The sequence below is a fragment of the Chiloscyllium plagiosum genome, chromosome 11, assembly GCF_004010195.1.
Source record: "Chiloscyllium plagiosum isolate BGI_BamShark_2017 chromosome 11, ASM401019v2, whole genome shotgun sequence".
Lineage (NCBI taxonomy): Eukaryota > Metazoa > Chordata > Chondrichthyes > Orectolobiformes > Hemiscylliidae > Chiloscyllium > Chiloscyllium plagiosum.
The window spans coordinates 77,704,579-77,721,072 of record NC_057720.1 but is presented as its reverse complement, the minus strand read 5'-3'; the positions used below and the strand labels follow the sequence as shown (position 1 = coordinate 77,721,072).

The 16,494-nt window shown below is 42.1% G+C and overlaps 1 protein-coding gene across 1 annotated transcript; it reads right to left on the bottom strand.

Moving 5' to 3' along the window:
• Nucleotides 1-8,295: 8,295 nt before the first annotated feature.
• On the bottom strand, nucleotides 8,296-11,986 carry LOC122554794 (tumor necrosis factor ligand superfamily member 6-like). Its single transcript, XM_043700173.1, has 4 exons — nucleotides 11,641-11,986; nucleotides 11,504-11,543; nucleotides 11,020-11,076; nucleotides 8,296-9,573 (listed from the first exon to the last, which is right to left on the bottom strand). Exons 1-4 carry the CDS (start codon nucleotides 11,875-11,877, stop codon nucleotides 9,170-9,172), a joined length of 738 nt encoding a protein of 245 aa, XP_043556108.1. The 5' UTR covers nucleotides 11,878-11,986; the 3' UTR covers nucleotides 8,296-9,169.
• Nucleotides 11,987-16,494: the final 4,508 nt, after the last annotated feature.

Sequence of the window (16,494 nt, the reverse complement as noted above, 5' to 3'; positions counted from 1 at the left end):
CCCTACAGGCAGTTGCCAGCGCTGCAACAAAACTTTAAAGTCTCTGTTGTATTCCGCTTGTGGGTTGGCTACTCTGGCATGGACGTTTACGGCTGGCCATTTATACTTCTCTTTGGCTTCTTGCTTCAATCTGTTGCAGGTACAAGATGCTATCAGTGATTCAGCAGACCCTGAGGCGGTGGCCACTGACGTGGAACCTTCGACAGGCAGATCTCGTAGGGGGGCTGTAGGTCTCGGAGGGCAGTCTCAAGGTCAGGATCTAAAACAGACTTAAGACACTGTACAACTTGGTTAGGTTGTTTTCCACACACGTCTGCATGTGCGCTGGTGTTTGTACGTGTATTTGATCTACCCTTTACTTGAGATTTCCTTTCCCTGATACCAGCTTCAGCCTTCCACATGTTACAAGCATTCCAATTCACAGGTTCTATTTTTCTCTTCCATTTCTCCTTCTCTCTCTCCTCCAACCTCGACCTCATATATTTCCAACTGCCTTTTACTATTTCTTCCTCCCTCTGGAAAACCACATTCCTTGATCCACAATTCTAACTGCTTTACAGACTCTGGCTGTGCTTATTTAGCATGTACTGTATTTTTGGTTGACCATTTCAAGCCGTCTGTGAACCCTCTTTTGGTTTGCTCTTGCCAGAGCCCATTTTCAGTGTTACTGGAAAAGTGTTCAGCTTTCTCTCTCTCTCACGGTACCGTTATCTTTTTCCCTTTGACTTGCTTTTTACCTCCGGAAGTCCCCTCTCACATTGGGTGCATCCGCCTCAATACCTTGGTTTTCGTAAACCAAGAAACCATGTACCCAGTGCGTCTTTGGCAAGTCCAACTCAGCCAGTGGTGGTTCCAAGTCTAAAACCACCCTTAAACTTGCTATCTCTTAAACACTCTAGAGACGGCAATCCTTTCCCTTGGGTTTTGCTCAAATACTGCGCGAGAGTCTACTGAACCCTTTTCCTGATTCATTTATTGTCTTAGGATGAGTCTCTATATAGGATTACTTAAGCCACGACTCTTACCCAGACCTTATTCAGTTCGGACCCCGGTGCCGGGGCAATCCACAGATTCCCAGTCCTCTCACAGAAAGGGGCCAATTCGGCACTCGAGATTAAGTGAAAGACCTTCAAGGCACTAGCACCTGCACCTCCTGGGAATCTTCAGAATCTCACCCAGTCGCAGGATCCCGGACGAGCCCCCCAGTTTACTGTCGTGGAAACTAAATTGACTCGATTCAATTATTAGCAAGAGCAACCAAAAAAAGCTTTATTAATTTTTTTAACCTCTGCATTGCAGAGGGGCAACCTGCACCTGACAACAATGCCTTGTGCATGGGCCCTGACCATAACTCATATACTTGTCTTATACTGTTTCTTATCACGGTCTCAAGGACAAAGACTGTGAAGATTTGATTTGTTATTCTTTTCATTCCCTTGTTGTGGACATACTGGTCGTATATTTTTCTATTGTTGAATGTTTACAAAGTTCTGCAGAGACAAGCTGCCCTCGACTGCAGACTTCAACAAAGTGTCAAAAGGTTTTAAATTTAGTAAAGCATTGTCTTTCAGATTTCAGAGTAAATATTAATTTTGTTAATTTTTCATTACAGTTTCCGCTCTCCTTTTTCAACAAACACCATTGTCATCACCTTCTCTTCCTTTCTCCCTTATGTCCTGAACTAACTTTCCATCAAGTTATCCATTTTACTCACATCAATAGCTTAATGAGCTAGCAAGAATCAAATTCTAATCACTCTCTCAATGAAGACATTTCTCCTGAATCTCTTATTGAATTATTGGTGATTGTCTTATCTTTATGAATCCTAGTTCAATGGATTCCCCATCTTATGGATGTCTGCCCTGTCAAATCACCTTATAATCTTGAAGACCTCTATCAGGTCCCCTCTCAGGATTCTCTTTTCTGTAGAAAGAAGACCCAATGTGTTCAGTTTTTCCTGATACTCAGTATGTACACCTTTTTCTTTTTGACCAGTGAACATTGTAATGAGTGGTGTCAATATTATAACAGCTGCAATAAAACTTTAAAAAATGCTACCACACTTCCCAGTCTCAATCTAAATACGTGTGGCACTCACATTCTGGAATATTCTATCCACTAATTTTGCAAGATCTATATATTTTGCATGTGATTGCCACCAGGAGGTTAGAACGGTCCAAGACTGGATACCTTTTCAAGGACTCATTTGTGTTTTACACATGATTCGGAAAGTCTGTACAGGCCAGGGGATTTGACCAACTCTAAAGGATAGCCCTGCTTTCTCTTTACCTACCATTCAAACATATGAACTTCCAGCACACCCACTGTTGAGAAGGAAAAAATGGTTAAACTCATTTTTCTTTCAAAGTACACTCCAGAGCTGCTGTCAATCTGGCAATTGTGGAACTTCACTAGGTTCCTCAGTTAAGTTGCAATCATTTTGTCTTTATTATTTCATGTGATGTGAGCGTTTCTGGTAAGCGCAGTGTTTATCATTAACATGGATGTGCTGGACAGCCAGCTGTCTACAACTCACATGCTGACCACATGGTGAAGTGATGGCCTAGTAGCTTTATTCTGTGTTAATCCAGTGACCCAGGTAATGTTCTGGGGACCTGGGTTCCAAATCCTGCCATGACAGATGGTGGAGTTTTTAGTTTATCGATAAAAGTCTGGATTGAAGAGTTTAATTACCCATTAGTGATTGTCAGGAAAAACCCAACTGGTTCACTAATGCCCTTTGGAGAGGGAAACATGCCTGCATGTGACTCCAGACCATAGCAATCTGGTTGGCTCTTAACTGGCCTCTGGGCAATCAGGGATGGGCAATAAATGCTGGCCCAGCCAGCGACAGCCTCATCCTATGAATGTCCCAACAACACTGAACGAATGGCGACATAGTTCCAGGTCAGAATGACGTGTCCCTTGGAGGGGAATTTGCAAGTCATGGTTTGTCTAAGTATCTTCTGCCCTTGTACTTCTAGATGGTAGTAGTGTGGCTGTTAGAGGAGGCTTGAAGGATTGCAGCAGGGCATGTTGCAGATGGTGCACACCCCTACCACTGAGCAATGATGGTGGCTGGGGGTGCAAATAATGTGGGTTACTTTATCTTGTATACTGCCAGTCATTCTGACATCTTTATCAATTTTCACTCCATTCAGTGTCTCAACCATGTACTTACTCACTATCACTTTGGCAGCATCACCTTCCTCGAACAAGGATGTGCAAACGTATTGATTTCATATGTCAGCCATGCCCTCTTTTCATAGATCCCTTTTCGATCCTGAACCAACCTAATCCTCCTCTCAGTACAACTGTATAGCTGTAGAACTGGTTTGGGTAACCTTTACTATTTACTGCCAATCTCTTCTCATACTCTTTATCTCATTTCTCTCTACTCTTTGAAACTGGATGAGTCTCTCTCTCTCTCCCTCTCCCTCTCTCTCACACACTCTCCCACTCCCACACACACACACACAAACCTCTCTTTCTCCGAGTAATGTTCCAGGGACCAGCGTTTGAATTCTGCCAGAGCGGATGGTGGAACTTGAATTCAATAAATATCTGGAATTAAGAGTTTGATGATGGCCATAAATCCATTGTCAATTTCTCGAAAAACCGATCTGGTTCACTAATGTCCTTTAGGGAAGGAAACTGCCATCCTTACCTGTTCTGGCCTACAATGTGACTCCAGACCCACAGCAATGTGGTTGGCTCTTAACTGCCCTCTGGGCAATTAGGAATGGCAATAAATGTTGGTCTAGCCAGTGACGCTGTCATCCCATGAATGAATTTTTAAAAAGTACTGGTGACAAAATAAATCAGAGCAAGTCCATTCATTGAGACCTCAAGGATTCTACAAAATTCAATGCTGCTGGGAAAACAAAACATCAACTAAACAGCCTCATGTTCCACGATAGAAACTTAAGAACTCTAAAAACTTGTTAAACTGCATATTTTTATGTTTCTATTATATTGGGGCCTCCCCTTTGTTTAAACACATTATTGTTATGTTTGAGTATGAATTGGGTATGGTGTTTTACTTTTTTTTCTCTGTATTGATAGGTAATATAATTCCTATCTCTTACATTCAAAGAAACCTTGGGTTAGATCCCTTAATTCTGATCTCGTGACAACATTTTAATTGAAAGGTGATAGCTGTGTGCTAAAGGGAATTTCAATTCAGTGCTGCTGATCAAGTAGGTTAAAAAGAGGGGAGCTGATTCACCTCCCCCCCCACCCCCATCGCCTGGCTGTAACAGAGCTGGCTTACTGAAGTGAAGGCAACAAACGAAAGGATCTTGTATGTGTCAAATTGTAGGTCAGACAGATGCACTGTTAAGACCCAAGATGGTATGTCCTGCCTCTCTGATTATAGGTCTTGGTTTCTTAAAGTGGGTGATGTCATTTCCAGTTCTTTTTTACAAGGGAAGGTAAATAGGGTCTAAACCGATGTGTTTATTGATGGAGTTCTGGTTAGAATGCTACACCTCTAAGAATTCTCGTGCGTGTCTTTGTTTCGCCTGTCCGAGGATGTGTGTGTGGTCCCAGTCAAAGTGGTGCCTTTCTTTATCTGTATGTATGGAAACTAGTGATAGTGGGTCATTTCTGTTGGTGGGTAATTGATGTTCATGTACCCTGTTGGCAAGCTTCCCGCTAATTTGTCCGATGTTATGTTCTTTACAGTTCTTGCAAATGAGGCTTTTTGAGGCTTTTTGCCCTTTACTTTTGTCAATCGCATGACCTGTTGTTCCTCATCTCATTTGGGAGCATTCACAGCATTTAACTACCCTTCCACACCCCTTTGTAATGAATAAGATGACACACTGTCACAAGGAAAAAGAGACTAAATATCCGGGTGGCACAGTGGCTCAGGGGTTAGCACTGTTGCCTCACAGCGCCAGGTACCCGGGTTTAATTCCACCCTTGGGTGACAGTCTGTGTGGAGTGTGCATGTTCTCCTCATGTCTGCATGTGTTTCCTCCCACAGTCCAAAAATGTTTAGGTTAAGTGGATTGGCCATGGTAAATTGCCCATAGTTTCCAGGGATATGCAGGTTAAGTGGATTCACGATGGTAAATACAAGGTTAGAGGGATAGAGGGTGTGTGGCGAGGGGGTGGCCTGGATGGCTTGCTCTTCAGAGGGTTGGTGAAGACCCCATTGGCTGAATGACCTGTTTTCACACTGTAGGGATTCTATTCAATAACAAGACTTATCCAACAAAACATAATATGTTTGAAAAGAAATACAGCAAAGGGAACATCAAAACACAAAAGAAACTTCAAATTTGACCTTATTAATTCGACCTTATTAATTCAGCAATGACAAATCCTGATAATCTGTTGTGTCCTAGGGCTCTGAATGCCTCAGGACTGCCCTAAAGCCTTCACAAATTAAAAATCTAACTCTCAGACATCGATGCCATGCTTGTTTTCAGACATTTCGAAGATTTCGTCACCATGACTAGGTAACATATAAGTGAGAGTCTCCTGTGAAGCACTGATAGTATGTCCTGCCTCTCTGATTATAGGTCTTGGGTTTCTTAAAGTGGGTGATGTCATTTCCGGTTCTTTTTTTCAAGGGAAGGTAAATAGGGTCTAAACCGATGTGTTTATTAATGGAGTTCTGGTTAGAATGCTACACCTCTAAGAATTCTTGTGCGTGTCTTTGTTTCGCCTGTCCGAGGATGTGTGTGTTGTCCCAATCAAAGTGGTGTCTTTCTTTATCTGTATGTATGGAAACTAGTGATAGTGAGTCATATCTGTTGGTGGGTAATTGATGTTCTTGTATCCTGGTGGCAAGTTCCCTGCTAATTTGTCCAATGTAGTGTTTTTTACAGTTCTTGCAAATGACATTAGTTTTGCTGGTAGTATCTAATGCATCCTTTAGGTTCATTAGTTGCTGTTTAAGTGTGTTGGTAGGTTTGTGGGCTACCATTACTTTCTCTATTTCCTTCCAAAGGTTTTTTTCTTTGTTGCAAAAGTACGGGAAATGAAAAACTAAGGCTTTCTTTGACAATGCAAGGCCGGAAAGAGTGGGAGGATGTGTGTTGAAACCTCCAGGAATAGTTACAATCAGAGTGGGCTCCAGTGATGTGGTCAGTTTTCTGGTCAAAACACTGACAATCCATTATGTCTTGATAAAGTGTACCTTGTGAAACCAAACCCGTTGTGAATCTATTACGGAAAGGACAGGGATCAGAAGAGATTTAGCAAGATATTGCCAAGATTGGAGGGTCTGAGTTATAAGGAGAGGCTGGATAGTCTGGGACCTTATTCATTGGAGCGTAGGAGGTTGGGAGGTGACCTTATAGAGGTTCATAAAATCGTGAGGAGTATAGATAAGATGAATGGCAAGTGTCTTTTCCCCCTTAGGTGCGGGATTTCAACACAAGGGGGCATATTGTTAAGATGAGAGGACAAAGAATTAAAAAGACATGAGGAGCAATTTTTTTTATTTTACTTATTTTTGTTTTAACCACAGAGGAGTGGCTCATGTGTGGAATGAACTTCCAGAGGAAGTGGTGGGTGTGGGTCCAGTTACAACATTTAAAAGACATTTAGATAAGTACATGAATAAGAAATGTTTGGAGGGATATGGGCCAAGTGCAGGCGGGTGGGACTAGTTTAATCTGGGATTATGCTCATCATGGATTGGTTGGGCCGAAAAGTCTGTTTCCGTGCTGTCTGATTCTATGGTTCTATGTGACGAGTGCACCTTCCATTATACCTGAGGATCTCATGGCATTGCTGGAATGGAGAATGAATACTGGCCCCTTGAGTTGATTAATAAGGCTAGATTGAAATATGATTTGAGATGGATAAAGTATTTTAGAAGAGGGATGTAAATATGAGCGCAGAGGTATGTACATTTGGAAGTTGCTTTATTTCTCTTTAAGCCAATCTAGATGCTGAAGATACTTCAACACTTTCAGCAGCTCAGCTAATTAGAAAAGGATTTCCCCACGTGCAATATGAAGACTTGCACTTAGCTGATGGGTAGCCATTCGAAGTGAACAGGACATGTGTCATGGAATGCAGCACATGTCTCGTCTTGTAACGTGGGTGGGGCAGTTTCTCTCCAGCTATTACCTGGGTCAAACCGACCAGGAAGCTCTCCTCTCCTTACCACCTGCAATAGATGCTATTTGCGTGTTGATTTTCAAACCTACCCATCAGAGCCAAAATATGAGGATGGTGTTCAAAGCCTGGAGCTTCTAACTCAGAAAGAGAGCTCTACCTGCTGCACTACAACACCTCCGCAGCTGCATTTACATAGTACCTTCCCCCGTAACCCCTGCATTTTCTCAAAAAGCTCCACAGCCCATGAGGTTACTGCTGAAGTGTAGACATCATTGGATATAGGAAATTTGTGCAGAGCCAGTTCCCGTTAAAGTGACAACAGCAAATGAGATGTCGATTGGGAAATAAAAGTTGGCGAGGGACAACCCAGGTGCTCTTCCCCACAATATGCTAGTGTTACGGGATCTTTCACATCCCCCTGGCAGGGTGTACAGGGCCTCAGTTTAATAACCTGTCTGAAAAATGGCCCCTCTGGCAGGGCAACATTTCCTCAGTAGTGTAATGGGGTGTCAGCCTTCTGCACTAAAGTCCTGGAGTGGGACTTGAACACTCAGACTTCCCTCAGATGCAAGATCACTGCCAACTGAGCCACAATTGTGGCAGCACGGTGGCTCAGTGGTTAGCACTGCTACCTCACAGCACTAGGGACCTGGGTCAATTCCTGCCTCGGGGGCCTGTCTGTGTGGAGTTTACACATTCTCCCTGTGTCTGTGTGGATTTCCTCTGGGTGCTTTGGTTTCCTCCCACATTCCAAAGATGTGCAGATTAGGTGAATTGGCCATGCTAAATTGTCCGTAGTGTTAGGTGTATTTGTCAGGGGTAAATGTAGGTTCAGGGGAATGGTTCTTGGTGGGTTACTGTTCGGAGGGCCAGTGTGAACTTGTTGGGCCGAAGGGCCTGCTTCCGTACTGTAGGGAATCTAATCTAAACTGACAATGCGGAAAGTAATGAAAGGTGTCCATTTGGTGGAGACACTGGAGGATTGCCCCTGTGCCCTCACACACCCTCTGCTTATCCCACTCTAAGAATGGAAGGAAATAAATAAGATCTGGCATCCTTATTTAAAAAGAAGGAAAATTAAAAATGTGTTACTAACTAACCACAAATGTTCACTAGCTTCTACTTTTATTTCCAAAATTGAGTTTTATTCATAAATAATTTGCTTCTTATAAAAATAAACAAATCTAAAATTTACATTCTACAATTGTCATTGTGAAGTTATTATTGCACAAATGTTTGCTTTCATAAATTGATTACCATAGTGTGCTGTATTTTAAAGTGACATAATATCAAAGAGTCTGTCCACTAGGACATGCTTTGCTGCCACAGGCACTTTTTCACATCGAACAATCCGTAATGGAACAAGCCTACATAATAAAATCCATGCACAATGGTACATTTCTCAGGCAAAGCCTTTCTACATTTCACTGGGATAAATTTTGCACTGCATAATACAGACAATTCATTTTGCACTCAAACCTAATTTAAGCAGGTTTTGGATATGATTTAGTCATTAGTAGGGCCTAGAGGTTTATCATGAATCTCTGTTACAATTCTATTTGTCAGCAAATCATCGAGTGATCCTTTCTGGTGTTCGCACAGTTTCATTTGTTGCACGCAAATTTTCATCTTATTTTTGAATAATGTGCAAGGATGTCATTTAAAACATATCCAGTCCGTTCTTATTGTTACTTATCGCAATCTATTCACTGAAGTTGAAATGTGCGCAGGCAATAATTGACTGGAAGTGGTTTGGCATTGCAGTGCATCACTTTACAAGTGCCACCCCTTTTTCACTCTGTATCCCTTCCTCTTGCTTTTGCCCCACAGGGCAATTACTCTTTCTCAGGCTGGGCCACTGGGGCAATGCCAAGGGAGGAAAGAGTTTCATCCTCTGGAGAAAGAAACCAGCTGTTTCAAATCTGTTGGGAAATGATACCTTAGGACTTGGAAAGAAAATCAAAGCCTAAAGATTTTAATTGGTGGTGCTTGGGACATGAGTGACTTTGGTGTATTTTTGATTTTCTTTTTTTTGTTGAATAGAGTTCTTTCAGCTTTTCATGAATATATAAATTAGCAACGTAAACTAAAGTTTATACAATCCAAAAAAAGTTTTTGTCTCATCAAAGTTAACCAGTCTGGAATCTGAAACATTGACGTAAATGGATTCACCTTTCGATAGGCGTATTATTCCTGCTTGGTAACTGTTTGTAGCCCATTCCCTTCTCATCTCTGAACAATAATTTGTTTTTCTGGTTTCCATTAGAATCATATCTTTATGATAGCGGTCTGTCCGTTTGAATACAATGTGCTCTAAGTCCTTCTTAGATTCGCACGTGTGCGATCGGAAGTAGATCTTTGAATAAACAAAGAAAATCCCAGTTTCGTTGACAACCAGGCCTCTGTCTTTGTAGAGTACGCCCCTGGTGAAGGCGTGACCTCTTCTATCATCCCATATAAGTGGGTTGGAACCTGCGGTAATTGAATCTCCTGAAATAAAGTCATTGCAAATAATGATGAAAAAACAAATCACATAGACTGAGCATTCATTTTTTTTATCCATACACTATTTATTTTACCCGAGTCACCAGGATAACAGAGACTGAACATATAACATATCTAATTGACACCTCACTGGTAAGGATTGTACTGTGTTGGCACTACAGCAGTATGTTCTGGAGAAAGGAATTTTAAATATGCAACAATTCTAATTGTTATTGTAAGAACAGAGGACACTATATTTTTCTCAACAAGCATTGCAGCTAGTTACTTTTTATCCCTGGCATTAACAACCTGTTTTCGTAAACACACCAAAATATTAAATTTCACTAAATCACAGGCCTGGAATTGATTGCTAGCAGAATTCATCCCATTCCTTTTACAATGAGTGGGAAAGAGCAATCATTATATGTGAGTGAGCACATAAATTCTTCACAATCTGAAGAAAATTTATCCTTAAAATGTGAACTGATGCAAAACAAGCCTGGTCACGTTTAAATTTATCATTTTCATCAGTCTAATGCCAGATTTAAGAAATTAAGCTTGAGAAGAGTTGGAGAGCTTTTATGCAATACTGCAGTTATTAACTGTTTTGGTGACAGCTAGTGGCAAGGTTGCAGTACTACAACAATGTTTGAGTTTTCAGTCGGCAGAAAGGTTTCTGGTTTAGACTTCCAGACATGGGAAGATTAGGGACACACAAGCTCTACAAAGATAATGCATTGTTTGTTCACAATAATCCAATTTCCTTATCATTGTTATCACACTATTTCTTTACACGCTATCCAATAACAAACTTACTTGTCCCATCTATCAATGAGCTTCTTTTGCAATTTAGACCCATCCCACTTCTGTGAAAATTTAATTTTCAAATTCTTAATTGATGCTGCCCCCTTGTGACTGACACCTTTGTCAGCAGAATGAGCTTGGTTACATTTTGTCAAGTTTCCTTTATGCTTTTGGAAAATTCCATTTGATCCCCTGAAGCCTCTTCTTTCCAGGCTAGAACAAATCCAAAGTCTTTATTCTTTCATCAGACGATTCCTGAAACCAGGAAACAACTTTGTTGCCCCATGCCCAATGGCAAATTCAATGGCAATAAGACCATTTGTTTGCTGTCTAATCAAATTGCACTGAACACTTGGACATACAGCTTAAACTGAGGCTAATTCAAATCATTCAAGACAAAATTAACTTTAAAATTAGTTATCTATGTTTTCCAATTTATTTTCACAGGTTTATTTGGGTCAAATCTTCTCCAGTTTCCTTTCCCTGGTGCTTTGCTTTCCTCTCTATATCTTCACTGGCTACCTTCCTAATTTGATTCACTGTTCATTCTGACATCATTTTACATCTCTGTCACTAATTTTTATTCCACTTACTGTCCCTTTTCCTCTTCATTCTATTCTTTCTGCATAGAAATAAATAGTTACTGACCTGTGAGGTGTGCAGCTACACTGAAATCCTTGGCTGGCTTTGAGATATTCTTAGCTCCTATTAAAAACAACACAAGCAATAAATACATTGAAAACAGAGACAGAGCATTTGATTCTCAAACAATACAGGATTCATTTTGATTAACTTTCCTTTTGCAAGTTGACTAGACTGATCGAATCAACAAGTTGATTTCAAACGTACACCATCGATGAATCTCAGTCAGGCTACAAGAAGCATTTTCCCCATTCCTATCCATCCAGAAATACATCAAAGTAAGTCTATTTGTTGCTGACCATATTGCTGTTTTTCCACTGTTACTTTCCATTCAGTTTGATGCTGATTCTACATTATCATTCTCTTTGGAACTTTGAGGTTGTCCTGTGTGTCTGGTGTATACTGGGGGTCCCAAGAGGCAACAAAAATCTACATGCTAAATTTTCACTGCCCACTTATGAGATGTTGAATTTTTGCATTGAGTACTCACCAATAATCTTCTCTGCGGTTGCAGCCTGCTCTCTGTTACCCTGAGAAAAAGGGAAACAAAGATCAAATTCCAGACTCGGATCTCAATTGCCTACTTCTCCAACCTCCCGCTTCCCGTTATTTTCCATAGGAATATACCTGTCTTATTTCGTGGATCTCCTTCCTCAGCTCGAGTACATAGACTGCGCCCAGAGCCAACCCAGCCAGGATTAAAAGGACCAGGTTCAGCAGCACTATGATGCCCATCGATTTCCAGTCCAGCTTCCTTCTTTTCTTCATTGTGGGCAGTGTCCAGGTTGGTGCAGGCACATAAGGGTTGGGGTTCGGATTGCCATCCACCATATATACTTGTGGATATAGGTAGTTCTGTTGCATGGTTCACTTCCACAAAAGACAAGCCTGGGGTCTTGTGTTCTCAATGGTATACGATGAACCCCTCCTTCAGCAGCCTCTCCAAGAGCAGAGTAATCCACTGGCACACGTATTGCAGGTCAGGCTTTGAAGTTCTGTTCATCCAACGTCCTAGGGTTGGTTTTTATAGTGAGAATCTGTTCTGCGTATTGGCCCACGCACACACCTACTTACGATTGAAGTGTGACAACAGCCGACCAAACATTTTCCACGAGTTACTTCAGAAAAATGCACTTTAGAATAGCTGTAGACATTTGTCATGAAAACTTGTGGTTTGTGCCTTAGCTGTTTTTGCAGTCGTTGTTTTAAGCTAGTGTGGCTTTGGGCGCATCAGTACAACATAGGAAATCATGTTGATACACACAAAGTAGCACTTCAGATTTATGAATCCAACATGTCGTTTGCAGCTCCAACCACACAGCTCAACTACAGCATTATTGTCAGGACTTGCAAGGGGAATCAGTGGGGGATTTGTGAACCTCACCATGAAACACTTCTAATTGAGTAGTTAGTATTAATTCCTTGATATATCTGGCATTGCAAAATTACAACCCAGATTAGTTGCACTTTAGAAGTTGCATGGTATGCAGTGATCACTGCTCCATTGTGGATGCAATTAGGTGTTGAATTATCTCCCTTGAATTGGCCTATTCAACATCAAGGGACAGTCTTCTTATATAAAAAACTTAATCTACATTATTGTAATTTTAAAAATAAAGAAAGAACTTGCATTTATTTAATGCCTTTCAGGAGATCAAGATATCATAAAATGCCTCACAGCCAACCACAACTATCTTCCTTTGTGGCAGGTATTAATTCAGTGACTGCAATTTTGTTAGGGATCTCCAGTATCACACTCAATCAAATGCACCCTCAATGTCAAGGGGTATCACTTTTACCTCATCTCTGGAATTCAGCTCCTTCAATCAAAGCTGTTATGAGGTCAGGAGCTGAGTGGCCCTGGTGAAACCCAGACTCAGTGAGTAATTTATTGTTAAGTAACTGCCTCTCGATATCACTGATGATGACCTCCCTCCACCACTATGCTGATGGTTAGAGTAGAATGATGTTGTGGTAATTGGTCAGATTGGATTTACCCTGCTTTTTTGGGTGCAAGACATACTGGGCAATTTTCCACAAGAAAAATTGTATCTTGGGTGCCGGGGGCTGTGTAAGAGGTCAAGATGGATCATCCACTCAGCACTTCTAGCCTCTTCCAGCTTATCTTTTGCACTGTGTTAGACTCCCCCCATTAATGAGGGTGGAGATATTTATGGAACCTCCACCTCCAGTGAGTTATTTAATTGTCCACCGCCATTCACAACTGGACGTAGCAGGACTGCAGAGCTTAGATCTGATCCATTGGTTGTTGGATTTCTTAGCTCTGTCTGTCACTTGCTGCTCATGCTGTTTGGCATGCAAGTAGTCCTGTGTTGTGGCTTCACCAGGTTGGCACCTCATGTTTATGAATGCCTAATGCTGCTCTTGGCATGCCCTCCTGCATTCTCCTTTGAGTCAAGAGTTGATTCCCTGGCTTGATGGTAATGGTTGAGTGGGTGAATATTGAGTTGAAATATGTGGTGCTGGAAAAACACAGCAGGCCAGGCAGTATCCAAGGAGCAGGAGAATCGATGTTTCGGGCATAAGCCCTTCTTCAGGAATGCCCTCTACCTTCCCCTCTTTCTCAGCACCATATTTTTCAACTCTGGTACTCCAGCATCTGCAGTCCTCACTTTCTCCTGGGTGAATATTGAGCCATGAGATTGTTAATTATGTTGAAGTACATTTCTGCTGCTGACAGCCCACAACACTTCATGGATGCCCAGCATTGGGGGGCATTGAGCTGTTAGATCTGTTTGAAGTCTATCCCATTTAGCACAGTCATAGTGCCACACAATCTGATAGCAGATATACTCGATGTGATGATGGGTCTTTGTTCTCGATATTCAATAATCACTCCTGCCAATACAGTCATGGGCAAATACATATGCAGCAGGCAAATTGGTGAGGCTGAGGTAAAGTAAGTGTGGGGTGGCACGGTGGCTTAGTGGTTAGCACTGATGCCTCACAGCTCCAGGCATCCAGGTTCGATTCCTGCCTCGGGTGACTGTCTATGTGGGATTTGCACATTTTCCCCGTGTCTGTGTGGGCTTCCTCTGGGTGCTCTGGTTTCGTCCCACAATCCAAAGATGTACAGGTCAGGTGAATTGGCCATGCTAAATTGCCCATAGTGTTAGGTGCATTAGTCAGGGGTAAATATAGGTTCGGGGAATGGGTCTAGGTGGGTTACTCTTCAGATGGTCGCTGTGGATTTGTTGGGCCAAAGAGTCTGTTTCCATACTGTAGGGATTCTAATCTAAGTTTTCCCCATTGTTGATCCCCTCACTGCAGGCCCAGTCTAACAGCAACTCAACTAGCCCAAACATTAGTGCTATTGCTGGGCCACTCTTGGTGATAGACATTGAAGTCCAACATCTAGAGTACATTTTGTGCCATTATCACCTTCATTGCTTCTTCCAATTGGTGTTCAATATGGAGTAGCACTGAGTTATCAGCTGAGGGGTGAGCGGTACATGGAAACCAGCAACACACGTCTTTGTCTATGTTTGACCTGGTGCCATCAGACTTGAACACTCTTGGCTGTATGCCTCATGCAACTATCTCTGTTGGGTCTGTCCTGCCAGTGGGACAGGACATAACCAGGAATGAAGACGGGACATTCAAGTCTTGGTCATTGTCTTTAAGAGGAGAAAGTGAGGACTGCAGATGCTGGAGATCAGAGCTGAAAATGTGTTGCTGGAAAAGCGCAGCAGGTCAGGCAGCATCCAAGGAGCAGGAGAATCGACGTTTCGGGCATGATCCCTTCTTCAGGAATGAGGAAAGTGTGTCCAGCAGGCTAAGATAAAAGGTAGGGAGGAGGGACTTGGGGGAGGGGCGTTGAATATGTGAACGTTAAATGTGTTGGATAGGGCACCAATCAAATGGGCTATTTTATCCAGGTTGGTGTTGAGCTTTTTGTTTGCTACTGGAACTGCGCATGTCAGGCAAGTGTTCCACCATGCTCCTGATTTGTTTCTTTTATATGGTAGACAGGATTTAAGGAGTTGGGAGGTGAGACAGTTGCCGCAGAATTCCCAGCCTCTGTCCTGCATAATATTTCCATAGCTAGTCAAGTTGTGTTTCTGGTCAATGGTAACTAGCAGAATGGTGATGGGGGAACACTCTTAGATGGTAGTGCCATTGAACGTCAAGGGGTAGTGTTTAGATTCTCTTGTTGGAGCTGGCCGTTGACTCACCCATCTGTGACACAAATCTTCCTTGCCACTTATCAGCCTAAGAGAAAGTGAGGACTGCAGATACTGGAGATCAGAGCTGAAAATGTGTCGCTGGAAAAGTGCAGCAGGTGAGGGAGATAGGCCAGAGTGGGAGTGGGGAACCACCTTCCTAACCAGCAATCTTCTTCCTGAACTCTCCACCCCCACTCCGGCCTATCACCCTCACCTTAACCTCCTTCCACCTATTGCATTTCCAACACCTCTCCCCAAAGTCCCTCCTCCCTACCTTTTATCTTAGCCTGCTGGACACACTTTCCTCATTCCTGAAGAAGGGTTCATGCCCGAAACGTCGATTCTCCTGCTCCTTGGATGCTGCCTGACCTGCTACACTTTTCCAGCAACACATTTTCAGCATTGTCTTTAAGAGATGATTCAATGAGGATGACTGTTTCAGGCTATTTTGTTTGACCAGTCCATGGGCCAGCTTTCTCAATTTTGGCACAAGCTCCCATTTGTTAGTGAGAAGGACATTGTACAGTTGACAGGGCTGTGTTTGCAGTTGGCATTTTGTTGTTTTGAGCAATGTCAATCTATCCGTGCAGTTTGATTCAGTTTGTAAGTCTCTGAAGCAATTGGAAACAACTGAGTAACTTCTTCTGCCACTTTAGAGTCAACCACATTGAAGTGGACATGGACGTGTAAGCCAGACCTTGTAATGATGGCAGATTTTCCTTCCCTATAGGACATTAGAATTTTACAGTCGACATTAGTTTCATGATCACCATGAGATCAGCTTTTAATTCCAAATTTATTAATTGGATTCAATTTCACAATCTGCCTTGGTGTAATCCCAACCTCCCCACAACATTAGCTTTTGCATTGTACTCGCTGTTGTAGATAATTGTTATGATTTGTTTGTACCTTAAAGTGAGAGTTAATGCTGTTTTGCACTGAGAGCTTGCAGTCACCTGTCATGTGACTGACTAGCAATCTCAGAGTGTATTGGAAAATTGAAAATAGGTAACATTTGGCTGTGAAACAAATACCTGACATTTGATTTCTATGTTTTCACAACAGCTTGAACTTAACCAATCAGTTTAAATTATGCCCCAAAATACTAAAACCCAATCAAATATGAATTTTACTGTTTTGACAACATTGTACCAATGAGATAATCCAATGTTTTGGGTATAAAAGAAGCTGGCATTTTGAGAGCTAGCCAGAGAGAGCAACCAACTGCTTTCGTCAGAGTAACTGCTAGCAAAACACTCTCTATCAAAGGTACCTTTTCATATGAAACACCTTC